At 41.1% G+C, this 17,646-nt stretch overlaps 1 protein-coding gene across 7 annotated transcripts in view; it reads left to right on the top strand.

The window, feature by feature from the left end:
- The window catches only part of LARS2 (leucyl-tRNA synthetase 2, mitochondrial), a 159,425-nt gene that overhangs the window by 24,615 nt on the left and 117,164 nt on the right, over window positions 1-17,646 (top strand). For all 7 annotated transcript variants that reach the window (XM_082347356.1, XM_082347359.1, XM_082347358.1 and 4 more), the window contains 2 exons: window positions 5,992-6,083; window positions 8,888-8,948. In XM_082347356.1, the coding sequence (XP_082203482.1) occupies window positions 5,992-6,083; window positions 8,888-8,948 (153 nt within the window). The remainder of the gene's footprint in view (window positions 1-5,991; window positions 6,084-8,887; window positions 8,949-17,646) is intronic.

Raw genomic sequence — 17,646 nt, 5'->3', positions numbered from 1 at the left:
TTTTCTTTATTCTGCTGTTATTTCCACCATTTTGTCTTCCAGCTCACTTATTTATTCTGCTTCAGTTATTCTGTTATTGATTCCGTCTAGTGTATTTTTCATTTCAGTTATTGTGTTGTTCATCTCTGTTTGTTTGTTCTTTAGTTCTTCTAGATCTTTGTTAAACATTTCTTGTATTTTCTCAGTCAGTGCCTCCATTCTATTTCCGAGATTCTGGATCATCTTTACTATCATTACTCTGAATTCTTTTTCAGGTAGATTGCCTATTTCCTCTTCATTTATTTGGTCTTGTAGGTTTTTACCTTGCTCCTTCATCTGTGACATATTTTTTTGCTATCTAATTTTTTTTTGTTTTTTTTTTATGAGTGGATTGTGTTCCTGTCTTACTGGTTGTTTGGCCTGAGGCTTCCAACACTGGAGTTTGTAGGCTATTGGGTAGAGCTGGGTCTTGGTGCTGAGATGAGGAACTCCGTGAGACCTCCCTTGGATGAATATTCCCTGGTGTCTGAGGTTCTCTGTTAGTCCAGTGGTTCAGACTTGGACCTCCCACCACAGGAGCTTCGGCCTGACCCCAGGCTCATGAACTAAGATCCCGCAAGCCGCCTGGGGTGGCAAAAATAAATAAATAAAAAGAAAAAAAAAGCAATAACAAAGTAAAAAATAAAATTAGACTAGGAAACTAACAGGTATGTTAGGAAGAATATAAAAATAAAATTGTAGATGAATCAACAACTGGAAGGTACATCAGTACCACAGTACCACAATAGTAAAAAAAAGTGGAGGAGGGAAAAGAAAAATAAAGTGGGGGCAGGGAAGGCCTCGGCTGTGGAGGGCGGGGCCTAAGCAAGGGCAAGGTTTGGGTAGTGGGCAGGGCCAATGCTCTGGACCCATGGAGCTGGGAAAGGCCCTGGGGCCTGTTGGGGGTGGGGCTTAGGCTCAAGGAACAGAAGGGACCCAGGTTTGCCCCCCACCTCTGGTGTCAGAGGGTAGGGGACCTCACCTGGGAGCCCAGCAGGCTTCCTGGGCTCGAGTGGGTGGGGCAAATGCCCTCTTCTCCTCTCCTCTGATCTGGGAGGGCCCCTCCCGCCTGCCTCTACTGATCTCCCTGGCCTCCCTCCTATGCCCCCAAGGACCGACGCAGCCTGGAAGGGGGTTTGGAGGGCGGTTACTGGCTTGGGAGCTCAGCAGGGTCCCCATGCCCGAGTGGGCAGGGCAGTTGCCCTCCACTCCTCTCCCGCTTCTCCTGGGTGGCTCCTCCCACCTGCCTCTCCTGATCTCCCCGGCCTCCCTCCTATGCCCCCAGCACTCACACAGCCTGAATGGGGCTTTGGAGGGTGGGTACCGGCTTGGGAGCTCAGCAGGCTGCCCTGCCCGAGTGGGCCAGGCAATCGCCCTCCGCTCCTCTCCCACTCTTCCCGGAGAGTCCCTCCTGCCTGCCTCTCCTGATCTCCCCAGCCTCAGGGGCATCAATCCTGTCTGACCTCCACTTCTCCGTCCTCAGCCCCGCTACGTCCTACTGGTTCACTTTGGGGTTCCTCCCGTCTCCTTGGGCATCAGAGTCCCCCACCAGCAGCGGGCAGGTGCCCTAGTTGTGGGGAGACGCTAACTCTGCGTCTTCCCACACCGCCCTCTTGACTCCTCCTTCCCTAACTATATTTTCATAGACAGCTTGGGGTAACATGTGAACTAAGAATATCTTTTCATGTTAATTTCATCTGAAAACAAAAATAGAAATGAATAAGTATATTACATAAATCCAGACTGATTTTTTGACTGTCTCTGTATTGACTTTATTTAAAAACATGGATGGTAACCTAACAGAATGTTAATAGGCAGAAACATTGAACTGGTGCCATTTTGGCAGTTCCAATGAAGAAACCAAGTGGTAATTAAGTTTTCCCCTTTCTTGTGGAACATGGTTATACAACAGTTACATTATTCTGCCAGCGAAGTAGCCCTAGGAGAATTAAAGCATCACTGGAAGCTGTACTGTAGTGTTGTCCATGGAAGTATTTCAGAACTTTCTACTAATCAAGCACAAATCCCCAACATGGGATTATTATTATTATTATTTTTAGCTCTTGAAAATTAAAAAGAAAAAGAAAAATCTGTGAAGGAAATGTTTTTCATCTATGGGTTAAGCAGTACTCAAGAGAAAGCTGTATCCTAAAGGGTGAGTGTTTTAGTCAGGATTCTTGGCTACCAGGGACTGAAACCCAGCTCAGACCAGTTTAAGCAAAAAAGGAGGTTTTGTGTGTTTTTACAAATCCTGGTGTAACTCACAGAACCAAAGGAAATGTTGTAGGAATGGGGCCCACTGGGAATTGGGCCCACGTCCTTGGAGCACATCAGTATCCCTAGTCTCTGCCTCCCATTTCTGCATCTGTCCACATGCCAGCTGTATTTTCTTAGACATCTCCATCAGGTGCTCCCTCTGTGGCCAGAGGGGTGGGTTTTGTGATTCGCCGTCCGCAGCAGGACCATGTGAAGTAGGGGGAGGAGCATTTTCCCAGAAGAAGGGGAGGGTGCTGTTTGGAAAGATGAAACACTTTGGGTAGGACACATTTAGCAAGAGGAAAAGAGACCTCAGGTCTGAAAGATCAACTGGATTGGGTTATGTTTTGACAACTTCCTAAAACTACATAGACTAGATATTCCTAGGGAATGTTAGAATCTTTTTAAAAGACGTGTACACACACACACACGTACTTACATATTTTGTACACATGTCCATGATATGTTAAATGAAAAAAAACAGGTCATAAAATAGTGTATGACAGGTTCTATTTCCATAAAAACAAACCAGCCAGCTCCTGTATATGTATATATATGTTTGTGTATCTGCGTTTGAGTGAGGAGAAAGGTGTGGAAGGATACACTTGCTTGTTGGTTACATCAAGGAGTTGAGAATAGGAGTCGGGGCTGGGGGAGATGATCAGCTTTGCCTTTATATATCATGTATTGTGTCATTTCACTTATTAAAATAAGCTTGTATTATGCTCGTAATTTGAGAAACCACCAATTAAGGAAAAAGAAGAGGAGGCTATTCCAGCTGACCTCAGGAGCGTGGATGCAGGGATTGAATGTGATAGCTTGGGAGTCATGTCATTTTTTTTTTTTTTTTTTTTGGCCATGCCGCATGGCTTGCGGGATCTTAGTTCCCTGACCACGGATTGAATCCGGGCTCTCGGCAGTGAGAGCGCGGAGTCCTAACCGCTGGACTGCGAGGGAATTCCCCGGGAGTCATGTTATCTTAGGCTGGCAGGCCAGGGCATTCCACTCTTCCCAGATTCCCAGGACTGGGAAGCACGGCAGAGGATGTGGCAAACCAGACTGGAGCAGCGGCAAACTGGAGAGATCCACAGCACTGTTGTTCACCAAGTCTGTATCCCGTACAGAAAGCAGACCTGAGTGGATCAGACCTACCACCTCCCCTGATATGGCAAAATCTACTGGGCAGGGCCCTTCCTACCCAGCACACAGATGGCTGCTTCTGCTCATGGACTACCCCTGCTCCCGTCAGCCATGGCAAGAACAGCTGGGCTACTTTCGAACGAAGCACCTGATGTGAGCCACTTAGTTATGCGCAAAAGAAGAACTGATGGGCCCCTTCCATGGAAAAGAAGGCCAAACGGCTGGCCCTTTGAGCCTCATGGTCTGTTCGGTTTGGTTAAGAACTTCCAATGCCTGGCACCAACCTGCTACAGAGGCTCTTATCATAAGTAACACACCCTTAGGAATGTACATGGATGAGGATGTGTGTGAGGTCAAGGGGTCTCCCTGCCTGTTGTCACAGAGCCACCATAATGAATGTGGCCAAAGAGACCCGGGCTGAGGTCCTGACGAGGGAATTGGTGATGTGCAATGTTGTGAGGTGCTGAAGATCAAGCAGACGACAGCAGCTGCCACTGCAGCCAGCCCTGCCATTTACTGGGTGCCTGTACTGTGCTGGGTGCGCCACATACATCTTAGTGTATAATGCTCAACGATTTGGGTGGCTGCTTTCAGTCAGAGTTGATAGTTGGGACTCAGTGTAAGTGACGTGCCTCAGGTCCCACTGCCAGTAAATGGCAGGTTTGGGTTAGGACATTTCCCCCCAAACCTCACAGCCTCCCGAGGAGCGAGCCTTTGTTGCATTTCCCACTCACTAGCCAAAGGAGTTAGAGCAGCTCTGATTTTAGATGCATGGTCTTCATTCTTGAGATGGAATTGTTCCATCAGAACTAAAACCTAATTAAAAAATAATAATGTGCAGAATGGAAGGACGATGTAAGGCAAGTGGCTTCTGCCACTGGGAGGGCCGTGCCTGTTCTCTTACTGCCACCTGCTAAGAGGGACTAGGGAGAGAACGGATCGGGGCACTGGGATTCGAGTGTGAATCCAGTTTGGGACACTAAATTGTAGGTGCTTATGGACTTGAGGCAGAGGTGGCCATGGGTGATACTCATTTGCATCTCAGAGAGTCTGAACAACACAGAAAGATGGAAGAAAACTCTAGGTGCACAATGAAAAAAAAAAACACACAGAAATAATATGATCCCAATTGTTAAAAATTGGATGTAAATTTACCAAATAACATTTATGTATGGCTATATGGTAGAATTAAGGGTATTTTATTTTCTTCTGAATATTTTTCTCTATGTACCAAAGCTATTTGTAGTGAACATGCATTATTTCAATAATCAGGGGAAAAAGTTATTTATAAAAGAAAATGAGACCTGTTTCTTTAGTGGAAAATGTTCCATCATGATATGGGCGGGTGATGAGGTAGTGCCAATAAGTGTGTCTGAGTGTCCATCACTATCCAAGATGTATGTGAACAGAAGCTCAGGTTCTCTGCATGATTACAAACAAACAAACACACAAACAAACAAACCCAGCTTGTGGCAGTTGACAGATCAGGAGCTTGATAGGAAGTAAGAAGGCCAGCTGTAAAGGGCTGTTTTCTAGAAATACTGGAGCCTCCTCAAGCCATCCTCATCCACAGGCAAGCTTCAGAAATATGGCTCTGGGAGAAGCTGTGTTTATGGCTTTGTGGCTGAAAATCAGCGTTAGAGAAGGGTAGGAGTCTGAGTTTTCAAAGCAGGTGTCCTTCCTGGCAGTGGGTAGAGAGCCCGGCCTTCTGAGTCTGTCCCTTGATGCCACAGCTTGTGTTTCAAGCCATTGTTCCCATTCATGGCATGTAAGTTAGGTTGAGAGAACTTGCTATTGAAGCTGCCAGCTGAGCTGTGACTGGTCATCCATTTGCAGAAATGAGAGCCTATCCTGGTCTGAAGTAATTGCTTCTGGTGTGACCTAGCTAGGCTGCTTACTCTTGTTGGTCCATCGTTGCTTGGACTGTCAAATAAAGGAGTGGGGATGGAGGATATATTTCAAAAGCTTCTTCGAGCTCTGAGATCTTAGGATCCTCTGTTGTTTGGAAAATGGAAATATCTTACAGGAGGTGATTCAAAGTGGCTTATTGTACACTTGAAAAGTGGCTAGTGTGACTGAGGAACTGAATTTTAAATTTTAATTAATTTTAATTAATTTAAGTTTAAATTTATATAACCACATGTGGCTAGGGGCTACCCTATTGGACAGCACAACTCCTTAATTGGAAAATCTAGCATGAGGTGAGCATTTTGAATGCCTATATATATTTTTATATATACCTATTTTTGGAATTGAAAGAAACTTTTTATAATTTCAGAAAAACCCTTTGGGTTCATTACACACAATACAGACAAGAAGAAGAAGAAAGTAAAAAATAGTCACGAAAATACCTACTCAGAGATAACTGCTATTGGCACCTTGGTGTATAACCTTCTAAATTCTCTTCTGTGCTTACGTCTTAGGTAGCCAGCTGGCTTTCAAAAGCATAGTTTGAAATCATCCAGGAAAGGGATAAGACGTGTTAGAAGGAGAGAATGCCTGCTTATTTCCCAGAAGAGAATACTGATAAAGATTTTAGCAATCTGCCACGGCTGATGTTTCTTTTCTGGGTGCTAGGTTATCAATCCCATGGGATGGGATGCATTTGGATTACCTGCCGAAAATGCTGCGATCGAGAGGAATCTACATCCAGAAAGTTGGACACAGAGGTATGTGTTTACAGGCATATTCAAGCATTTGTATACAGAACCCTTAAACAATTTTTTTAAACCTGTGCACAAGAAATAGAAAGTAAAGCAAACAAAACATTGCAGTCTGCCAAGCAATAAACAGGATTGTCTGTATTTGGTGTTTGCCTTTTAGCACGCTGTATTCTTATCTAAGAAATAACAAAGAGGGTTTGGATATTCATTCATGTGTTCATTTTGATGCTTTGTTATTTACAGTTATTCTTCCTTTGAGTATTTACATTTGGAAGGAAAAAGGAGAAGGAAAGGGTGACATTTGTTAAATTTCTACAGTGCTCTTCATCTTCCTGACCATAGTTTGAGCCATATTCAAATTCCACATTATAATTTTCTCTGCAAATTCTGTTAATTTTTTGCCTTCACCATTTTGAAGCAAGAGGAACTTAGATATTCACCGAGGAAATATATGGCCAATTTATTCTGGGTGTGGCTTTCTCCAAGGAGGACATACTCCCAGTACCCCCTGTGCCTCAGGCTTCCATGTACTTGTGGGCCAGCAGTGCCCATCCCTCTCCCTCCTGGTAAAGCCTTGAGGGCCTTATACCAGAACCCAGCAGAATGTTCTGGGCTCACTCCAGCCCCTTTCACAAAGCCTTTCCTCACCCTACCCCTCAGAGGTAGAGAGGGCAGTTCAAAGTCTATCCCCATTGTCTTTCACCTCCCTTTGCTTTATCTTACCCAAGGCTACATTGTAAAAAGAAATATCTTCTGCACCATCTACTTGTCTTTTTTCTTCCTAATCCCTAGTTTCCACTTTTCCAATTATGGTTAATTCTAGAGTAATGGGCGTGATGAAAAAAAGGAGGAAATAATGATTTAAATAAAATGAGTCAAATATGGTATAAATTTGATGTAAGCTAGGCCAGGGATTGGCAAATTCCATGGGCCAAATTTGGCCCTGCCTGATTTTGTAAATAAAGTTTTATTGGAACACAAGCCACACCCATTTGTTTATATATCGGTCATGGCTGCTTTCATGATACAATGGCAGAACTGAGTAGTTGTGACAGAGACCATATGGCTCACAGAGCTGAAAACATTTACCATCTGGCCCTTTACAGAAAGTTTGCCAACTCCTCCAAGGAGGAGTAGTAAGCATAGCAGTAAAGAAGATGGCCCCTGAATCAGGCCATATAGGTACAAATCCTGCCTTTCCTTCTTCCTAGCCATTCACCTTGAGCAAATTACCTAACCTCTCTGTGCCTCAGTTTATTTATCTGTAAAGGAGGGATAGTCATAGTTCCTACCTCTTATGAATGGATAAAGATTAAGCACTGTCTTAGTCAGCTGCTATAACAAAAATACCATAGTCTGGGTGGCTTATAAACAACAGAAATGTATTTCTCACAGTTCTAGAGGCTGGGAAGTCCGAGATCAAGGCACTTGCAGATTTGGTGTCTGGTGAGGACCAGCTTCTTGGTTCATAGACAGCTGTCTTCTCTCTGTGTCTTGACATGGTAGAAGGGGCAAGGTTGCTCTCTGGAGACTCTTTTATAAAGGCACTAATCTGGTTACCTCTCAAAGTACCTTTGGTTACCTCAAAATACCATCACGTTGGAGATAAGGTTTTAACATAACAATATGAGGGGGACACAAACATTCAGTCTGTTGTAAGCACTTTTCTGCAAAATGCTTAACACGAGGCTTGGAATTAAAATAAGCTATTGTTAGCTAATCAGAGATCACCTAGAGAACTTCTTCATGGTTTTTCATATTTTCAGTCTGCTTGAACTGAAAGGGGACACAGTAGAAATGAATTAGTCCTTTTTCTTTAAAAAGAAAAAAGAGGACCTAGAGATTATCATATTAACTGAAGTAAGTCAGACAGAGAAAGACAAATATCATATGATATCACTTACATGTGGAATCTAAAAAAATGATACAAATGAACTTATTTACAAAACAGAAATAGACTCACAGACATAGAAAACAAATTTATGGTTACCAAAGGGGATAGTGGGGTGGAGCAGGGGGGAATAAATTAGGAGTTTGGGATTAACATATACATATTACTGTATATAAAATAGACAAACAACAAGGACCTATTGTATAGCACAGGGAACTATACTCTGTCTTGTAATAACCTATAATGGAAAATAATCTGAAAAATATATTTATATGTATATATGTATAACTGAATCACTTTACTATATATTTGAAACTAACACAACACTGTAAATTAAGTATATTTCAATTAAAGTTAAAATTTTTTTAATTTAAAAAATTTAAATAGAAAAAAGTAAATAATATTTTCTTATTTCATATTATATTAAAGTTGATTAATTTACTTCTCTCCTCTTTTCCAATTGTTGGAGAGTTTTCGGTTTTAGGTTTTGATTGACAGAGCACTGTATGGCTCCTCTTGGATTCCCGCAATTTGTATGTTAAGATTTTTCTTTTCAGTCGCTTTTAAATTTGTAAATGCTTGGCTTAAATTTGTGCAGAATACAGGCATATGGATGGGCCAGGAGTGCACAAATCAGAAGGGTTGCCTTCCTGAATGGCCAGGGAAAGGGTTAGTCCCCAGGACCAAAGACTATCATGGTTTTTAGTGGATTTTGCACAGGTCCAAAGAATAGATGTCTTCTACTAGGCAGATATTTTCACTGATTCTTAGTAATTAATTTTTTCGCCAGGGCGAAACAACACTTAAAGCCCTTTGGAATAATCTAGACTTTTCCAGTTTCCTTTTCATATTCTCAAAGTGTAGTTTGTTTATGGCTTTTCCTGTTTCTAAAATCCAAACTCTTCCCTTTGTTTTGCAGTAATATTAGACACATGAGGAAACAACTTGATCGACTGGGCCTGTGTTTCAGCTGGGATAGGGTAAGTCACCTTTTTCCTGGAAGGTCTTTATTTTAACCAAGGTCCTGATTGAATGCGGGATTGTGCACATTTACTTTATCTTCCTTCTCCTCAGGTTGGGAGGAAGGAGGAAAAGAAGGGTGGCAGAAAGCAGGAGGGAAGGATTAGCACTCCACAAATAAAAAAGTATCCCCAGTGGATAATTTGCCTGCAAACAAGTAATTTTCTGTGGGATTAAGCTAAGAGAGTTAACTTCTTATTTAACTTCATAGTTGGCTATTATTTATGTGTGGCAAAAGCTTTGCACAAGGATTTCTCACATTCTCAGCAATAGTTTAAAAAGACTATTGGAATCTATGTAAAAGTGATTAAATATCAACCTATGTGGTCCCTTTAGGTGATTAGGTGTAGGTTGATGGATCATTTATCTCTTTTGTTCCATGTTTGGAATTGAGGCGTATAACAAATAGCCTTTTGGTATAAAATGTTTTCAAACTGTGTATTAAACCACTGGAGAATTCCAGACCTGGGTGGAGCTCAGTGAAGACCACCTGGGTGTTAGGAACACCCGCACTAAATATGGCTGAGCCCTTTAAAGCTCTGGCCAAAGACCACCCCTTAGACATTGATGAGTGGTCTGTTAGGTAAGATGAACTCTTGCTTGTCCTCTCCACAAACCAATGTCGTGATCTCTCTTAGCATCCCACTAACTCCACAAAATGCTTTTCATTGCTGGGTCTGTCAAGTTCAAGTTCACATCCTTTTACTCATGCGAAGCACCTGGAACAAACCCAAATGTATCACCTTCTCCTCCTCCCCCATAATTTCTTAAATGATTGCAATTTGATGAGTACAGTAAAAAAGAGTGAAAATCAAACACGTTTAAACAGTCCCTGCTTTTTTCTTTTTTTCTATTTTTTCTTTTTTAGCTTCTTTAGATAAGGTCATGGGTTGAATCAAGTTCTTATTGTAGCACTGATGCCATTTTTATCACTAACTTGCAAGGTCACCAGGGTTTCATTTGGTAGAGGTGTGAAAAAGTCCTGGTGCCTGAGTCAAGTTGTCCTGAGGTGCCAGTGGGGAAGTGCTGATGGAGAATGAAATGCATTCTAATGTGGAGAGAACTGAGTAATGCCCTCAGCTCTCCAGAGATGCGTTGGTAAATTCCTTGAGAGCAGAGATGGGCTTGTTAACCCTCTAGGGTGAGAATTAGCCTAGTCCTACGCAGGAACAGCAACCATAAATAGTTCAAAAATTAATGGATTGTTTTCCTGGTTATCATAGAAGATTAGAAAATACAGAAAAGTATAAGGAAGAACATAATGTGGTTAACCATAATGTGGTTAATTTAACGTCCTTGTATGGTTCCTTGTAGTCTTTTATTCTGGAATATTATATAATTTACTTTTGCAAAATAGAATTCATAATTTGTGTTTTTTATTTTGCCTTTTTTTACCTGCTATTCATGAACATTTTCCCAGTTTATTAAATATTCTTTGGAAAAAGTGACTTTTTATAGCTGTATAGTTTTCCATCCTATGAATGTATCATAATTTATGTAACCTACCCCTTATTATCATACGTTTAGATAGATTCTAATGTTTCTCTGTTATAAATATAGGTTCTCAATCCCTCTTGTAAAAATCTGAAGTCCAGAAAGCTGTAAACACGAAAAGTTTTTCCATAACTCATTTGACTGCAAAACCTGACCTGAACTGATGTTTATCTCACTTAGAATGAATATTCATATATTTTACTCTACGAATAGTGATGTAATTGATTACCAGGTGCTCTCCCAGACCTAGTTAGGTAAATATACTGTTACCTTTTCATATCCAAAAAGGTCTTAGTTCTGAGGCACCACAGTTGGACCACAAGCATTTCAGATAAGGGATTTTGAACCTGTTAGTGCAGGATTGTAGATAAATATTATCACCCTGCTATCAGTGTCTAATAGTTACTGAACAATTCCCATGGGCCAGGCACCCATAATTCTCTCTTCAGATCTCCAGAAAGCTCTAAAATGTGGTTGATTTTATTGACATCATTTTATTGCTGGTCACCCAAGTGGCAGGGCTGGGCTAATCCACTGGCCAATTTATGACTGCTGTGCTCACCCCCCACACTTGGAGCAGATACTTTAGTACACATATTTTATTTCCTTAATATGACTTCTCGAAAAACCATGAGCAAGTTTAAAGCTTACAGTACTTGAATTTAAAGATACTTAAAGGTATAATTTGCTTATGTTACTTTGCTATTGCCAAATTATCCTCCATAAAGGTTATACATATTTATACTCCCAAGTTATTATATAGTTGTTTTCACCTGTACTTCTTTTGTTGTTAGTGATGAGTTTTTCCGTGCTTTTAAGGAATGTTTGAATTTGGGAAGGGAGGGTGTGCGTGAATAATCTAATCATGTCTTTTGCCCATATGGTTAGAGGGTGTTTGTCCTTTTCTTAATGATTCTCATTTTGTTACAAATATTTTCCCTCAATTTATCATTTGCCTTGCATTTTGTTTGTAGTGGGATTATTGTTAGCACACAAATATGTACTTGGAAAGGCCTTTCAGATAAATACATTTTTATTCTCAATCTTGTGTTTAATTTTTGCATTTAACTCAATTGGAATTATTTTAGTATATGATATAAGATAAGGAATTCCTCCTTTTTCTGAATAACCAATTGTTTCTGTCTTTGATTTTCAAACATTCTTTTCCTCATTGATTTAAAAGGCTACCTTTATTATAACCATCTTCTTTTACACTTATTATACAGTAAGTTCTGTTTCTGTTCATTTGATCCATTTATTACTATGTCATTACTAAGCTGTTTTTAGTTACAGTTGCTTTATAATTGGCTCTAATACCAGGTAACAGAAGTTTCTTCTTATTGTCTGATACTGACAGTGCCATCCCTACTATCTTGTGTTTCTGTTTCCTTGATATATTTTGCCCATTTGAAAAAAATTTTATCCTTTATTTGTTGAATTCTTTTGGTGCATCACTTGTGGATACAATTAATTAAAAAAATTAAAAGATGGACAAAGCATATGGGGGAAACCTTCTTTTGGCTAATCTAGAGTCTTTGTCTTTAACAGGGAAGTGTAAGCTATTTGTATTTGTTTTTATAACTAGTATAGCAATTCTTTATTGTGCTAAAAGATAGCTGTAAGGGTCTTAAACCACGTGTTTAGTATTAACATAAAAAATAAAACAGAACATATGTTTTTGCCTCCCATGTATCAATAAGATAAGGAGATTAGCTGGCAGCATTGGGTCTTCATTGCTGCGCACGGGCTTTCTCTAGTTGCAGCGAGCAGGGGCTACTCTTTGTTGTGGTGAGTGGGCTTCTCATTGTAGTGGTTTCTCTTGTTGCGGAGAACAGGCTCTAGGTGCATGGGCTTCAGTAGTTGCAGCACGTGGGCTCAGTAGTTGTGGCTCGTGAGCTCTAGAGCACAGGCTCGGTAGTTGTGGCACATGGGCTTAGTTGCTCTGCAGCATGTGGGATCTTCCTGGATCAGGGACCGAACCCATGTCCCTTGCATTGGCAGGTGGATTCTTAACCACTGTGCCACCAGGGAAGTCCCACACTTTCCACTTTCTAAATCTATTTTCCAGAGGTTTTTTGGGGTATGTTCTGAGATTTTAGGCCTAATTTCTTCTTCTTCTTCTTCTTTTTTTTTTTTTTAATTAATTAATTAATTAATTAATTAATTTTTGGCTGTGTTGGGTCTTCGTTTCTGTGCGAGGGCTTTCTCTGGTTGCGGCAAGCGGGGGCCACTCTTCATGGCGGTGCGCGGGTCTCTCATTATCGCAGCCTCTCTTGTTATGGAGCACAGGCTCCAGACATGCAGGCTCAGTAGTTGTGGCTCACGGGCCTAGTTGCTCCACGGCATGTGGGATCTTCCCAGACCAGGGCTCGAACCCGTGTCCCCTGCATTGGCAGGCAGATTCTCAACCACTGTGCCACCAGGGAAGCCCCCTAATTTCTTCTTATTGTAATTTTTCTTATCATGTATCATTTCTTAAATATAAACATAGATCTTTGCTTTTGGTTTTAGGATCATTTTCATAGCAAATTACTTAAACTGAATGCTCCTTAACTAGTTTCAGTGCTCATCAGTAGACCTTATAGAGCATGATTGCCCATTTTCACAATTTAGATTAATGAAAGAAAATGTTTAGATATTTTAGCTCTTGCTTTGAATCTTCTGATATTACATGTTATTTTCATAATGGAGAATGACTTTTCGTTGCTTTCACCTATGACCAGCAACTTACTGGGGTATGAAATTCTCTTTTCTTTCAAATCTCTTTAGTAGACCTTGATCCTTGATTTACTGTCTTAAAAAAAAAAACAAATTATAGACTCACAGGAAGTTGCCAAGATAGTATAGACAGATCCTATGGACCCTTCATCCAGCTTCCCCCAATGATAACATTTTATACAACTACAAAATAATATCAAAACCAGGAAATTAACATTGGCACAATACTATTAACTAGAGTAGAAATTTTATTCAGATTTCACCAGTTTTTATATGTACAAACAGTGTGTGTGTGTGTGTGTGTGTGTGTGTGTGTGTGTGTATAGGAGTAGTAGTAGTAGTTCTGTACAATTTAATCACATGTGTAGATTTATGGAATGACCACCCTCTGGCCCATTGGCCTCTGATGGAGAAGTCTGAGGCCAGCCCAGATCATCTCTTTGTAATAACACAGTGATCTTTCTACCCTCGTTTTGATGCTTGTTGGACTCCTGTCTCTGCCTTTTCCATTTAAAATTTTCATCAGAGTGTAGCTCAGTGTCCATCCTTTCACTTTAATTTTGCCTGGTGCTTGGTGACCACTTTTGATCTGCAGTGTAGGTATTTCCTCCTGTTGGTTTTCTAGACCCTCTTTCTCAAGAACACTGATTTTGAGTGTGTGCTCTGTTCACTGTCCTCCATTGTTTTCACCATCTTTCTCATGATTTTGGTCCCTTTGTTCTTCTCTACCTTTTGGGAGAACTTCTCATGTTTGCTTTCCACATCACTGATTCAGTTTCTATTGAATCAGGGCTGCTTTGTATGGTTTCTAATGCAGATAGTAATGCTATTGTATTTTTAGATTGATTCTTAATGTTCCTCATCTCATTCAGTTCCCATTTTCTTTCTCAAGCCTCTTGGCCAACTGCTTTTTTTTTCTTCTTATTTTGCTATCTTATCTCATTTCACAGACTGTGTATGTTCAAAAATTTTCTTGAGAATACAAGGTGATGCTCTTGAAAAATTATTTTTGCTTCTTGTAATAAATCTTTTTACAAGTTTGAAATGCTGTGCTCTCCTTGTTTGTTTCAGAATCTTTTCATAGACACCTTGTGGATTTTTCCCCCATTTCCTGAGTGAGGTGGACTAGTGTATCAGTTTAGGGATCCATCAGCATGAGGGGAGCGGAGTGGAAGCTCTGTCATACTCTCTGCCTCATTCATTTCTGTCCAGGTTCGGGGAACCCATAGCTCCTGGGGCATCTTTCTCTTTGCTCTGATCTTTACCTGGGTGTGAGTTGTGGTATCACAGATGCCCCTGTGACACCCTGCCTGCTTCAAATGCTTCTGAGGCACCACAGACAGGGGTGTCCAGTTGGTGGGCTTTCTTCCTGCTTCGTAGCCCACTCTCCCCTCTGGATTTGCCGTTTCAAGTAAGGGGTGCCAGAGCCCTGCTTCTCAAGAACCCAGTCTGTCCTTAAGAGGGAGAGATGCTATTTGGCTTATGGTATTTTTCTTCAACCTAGTCCCATCTGCCAAAATTCCTTGACATTTCTGGCATGTCAGTGGCACCTCTGTTATTTCCTGTATTGGTGCAGTCCCCTCGGCCCCCATCTTTATATTCTCTTGGTCATTTTAATGGGAGTAATGGAAACAAGTTTAGATACATGTGTTCTTGATGCTCTTTTTCCCAGAAATCCACAGTGCTTTTTAATGAAACCTTTACAATCTGATTGGTCATATAGAGCAGCAGAGTGAGGAGGTAGAGGAATAGTTTATTTAATTGACGAGGCAGATCTGTACTCTTTGCAAATAACAATCCTAAAGTCCCATAAAAACTGGATAATTAAGCAGATGGGTATCTGACAGTTAACAGAATATTTAAAAAATGAGATGGCTCAGAAACGTTATCTTCCTCCCCCAGGTAAAGAAAGCTAACTTGAAAACGTGGGTCATGGCCTCATTCTTCCTGTCTTTGCCTGGATGGGAATCCCTGTAGGAATGGTCCAGCTCTGGAGCTGCATTCTCATCTTTCTTACAGAAAATGCTTAATTCTCTGAATTAAAAGGAAAAAAGTATACATTTCTCGAATTAATGGTGAGCCAGAATGATAATCAAATGATGTCTTTTAGCTCAGCACTGTGTTTCACTTTTTCAGATGTTATTCCGCAAATAGTTTGTATCGTCTTGATTTGGAAAGTAAGAAACTGAAAGCTGAATTTGAATAGTTGAACATCTACTAAGGGAAGAGTGAAGAGGAGATAAAATTCCAAACTGTGCAATGAGAGAGATCAGACGTGTTTTTTTGTGGAGCATTTACTTTGTGGAATAATTGGCAGCCTTTCTGGAGAGGGTGTGACCCTGCATTCCTCTCTCATGGGTTCAGATTATGGCCTTGGTGATCATGCACTGGTCCTAGGGGATGGCCCCGTGAGTTCCTTGTGACAGTGACATAGTTAGCTTCTAAGTTGTGTGGTATGGCCCACTGAGGCAAGTGTGTCTCTGACTTTGATCTCTACCGTCTCACCAGTGCTCTGGTGCCTGAGCTGGTTCTGGACCAGGCCTTGGCTGTGTTTTGATTGGCATAGACTCTGGGGCTTGATTTTTATCAGGAGTCATCTGGATAATTATTTGGGGACCAGTTCCCTAGGAGTTCCCTTCAAAACCAGACAAGTATACGAAAGGAAAAAAACATCCAAACCAGATAGGATTCAAAGTAATGCCTGTGGAATCTGCGAGAGCAGGGCTTTATTAGCTGTTTATGGTGCTTGCTGAGCAATCCCCAAACACTCATACTCCAATGTAAAATCAAAACAAAACAGGAACATAGGACTGGGCATAAATGATGTTTGGATTAACTTTTCTTGTCTCCTTTACTAGAGTAATCAAGAGTTGACTCTGCTGAGTTTCTTTACTATGGAGATCTTATGAACTTTTACTTGCACTCATTTTCATTGGATTTTAAATTCCTGTGTTTGATTTCCTTATCGTGTTTCTCCATTCTGCCTTCTCTACGTGTTGGTGCCCAGTAATAAGACTGATGGCTTTGCCCATCAGTCCCCTTGGGGCCAGGCAAACACACGAATTACTGCCCCCAAGACAATCATCCATTGAAACGAACTCGGTGTGCCCCCCACCATGTTCCCCAAAGGCTGAGTGGGCTAAGGTGGATGTGTAGTGTGGTTATCCTGGAGCAGTGGAAGAGGCACATCAGAACTGGGCTCCATCAGAATTTTTACTGGGACAGGCTTTTATGATGTCGAGCTTTTCCAAGTTTTATCCATCAATGCTGCACAGCCTACATAAATTAAGGGGGCTGCTGAGGCATTTGTGGCATCTCCACCATGTGCAGATGGTGCTTTGCTTCTATTTGCATCTCTTTGCTTCTATTTCTCTCTCTCTCTTTCTCCGTCTTTCTTCCCTTTCACTGTCCTCTTTCCATTCCCTTATTCTCATCCATTTTCCTTTACTCACCTTCCTTCCTTCCCTCCTTCCTTCCTTCTTCACAATTCCATTATCACACCTAAAACAATTAATGATAATACCATAAAATCATGGAATACCAGTCATTTTGCAGATTTCACTGGTTGTCTTATCAGTATTTCTTATTCCGTGGGTTTGTTTGCCTGCACTTCTGCTGGCCTTTTCTTCCCCACCCTCATGTCATAATCATGGTTTGGAACCAGTACTCTCTTTTCATCCAAAACACACACCCTTTGGACCATACCTGCATGAGCTTATTTTCAAAGACAGCATGATTTGTATGATTACAAAGTGAAAATTATTATTGCTTCAAGACCCTTACTACCTCGGAATTTTATTTACATAGAAGACTAGACATTCGAAAGGAAGGATTAAACTCCAAGAAATAATGAGGGTTCCAGGATAATAGAAAGATATATTTTTAACGGTTTTTATTTTAAAAGAATTTAAAGAATAGCCTAAAACAAAAAGAATTTAGGGCAAGTGATTGCCTGAAAACCTGGTTGGGAAGATTCTTGTTGTCAGAGCTCGGGGTTGTGGTTGCCTTGACAACGTGTAACAGGCCCTCGAAGTGTTTGACTCTCTGAGTCCTCTTTCAAGTCCTTACAGAGGTGAGGCAGTTGGTCTGGTAGATCTCTGACTCTAGATTACTTTCTGTCTCTCAGAATCAGAAAATTAACCTTTTTCCAGAGGTTTTTCTTTTGGTTGGGAGGGAAGAGGCAATACCTTTGTTTTAACTGAAATGAATTGGCAGCATATCTCTAGTGCTTTCATTTCAGGGAAGGTTGGTGCTGGTGCATAAGGGTTAGTGTTCAGAATTGTCATCATCTCGAGGCTGGGAACCACGTCTCATAATGAATACCTAGCACACATGCAGCTGACCTCATGCACAGCCGTGACAGCTCAGTCCTTACCAGCCTAAAACATGGAGGGAAGTTTTTCATTGCCTCAGACAGGATAGTGTTCTTGGACTCTTCAGCCCTAA

This window comes from Balaenoptera borealis (assembly GCF_965194805.1).
Source record: "Balaenoptera borealis genome assembly, chromosome: 12".
In the NCBI taxonomy this organism is placed as follows: domain Eukaryota; kingdom Metazoa; phylum Chordata; class Mammalia; order Artiodactyla; family Balaenopteridae; genus Balaenoptera; species Balaenoptera borealis.
The sequence above is the reverse complement of the archived record's forward strand: the minus strand, read 5'-3'. Positions and strand labels throughout refer to the sequence as shown.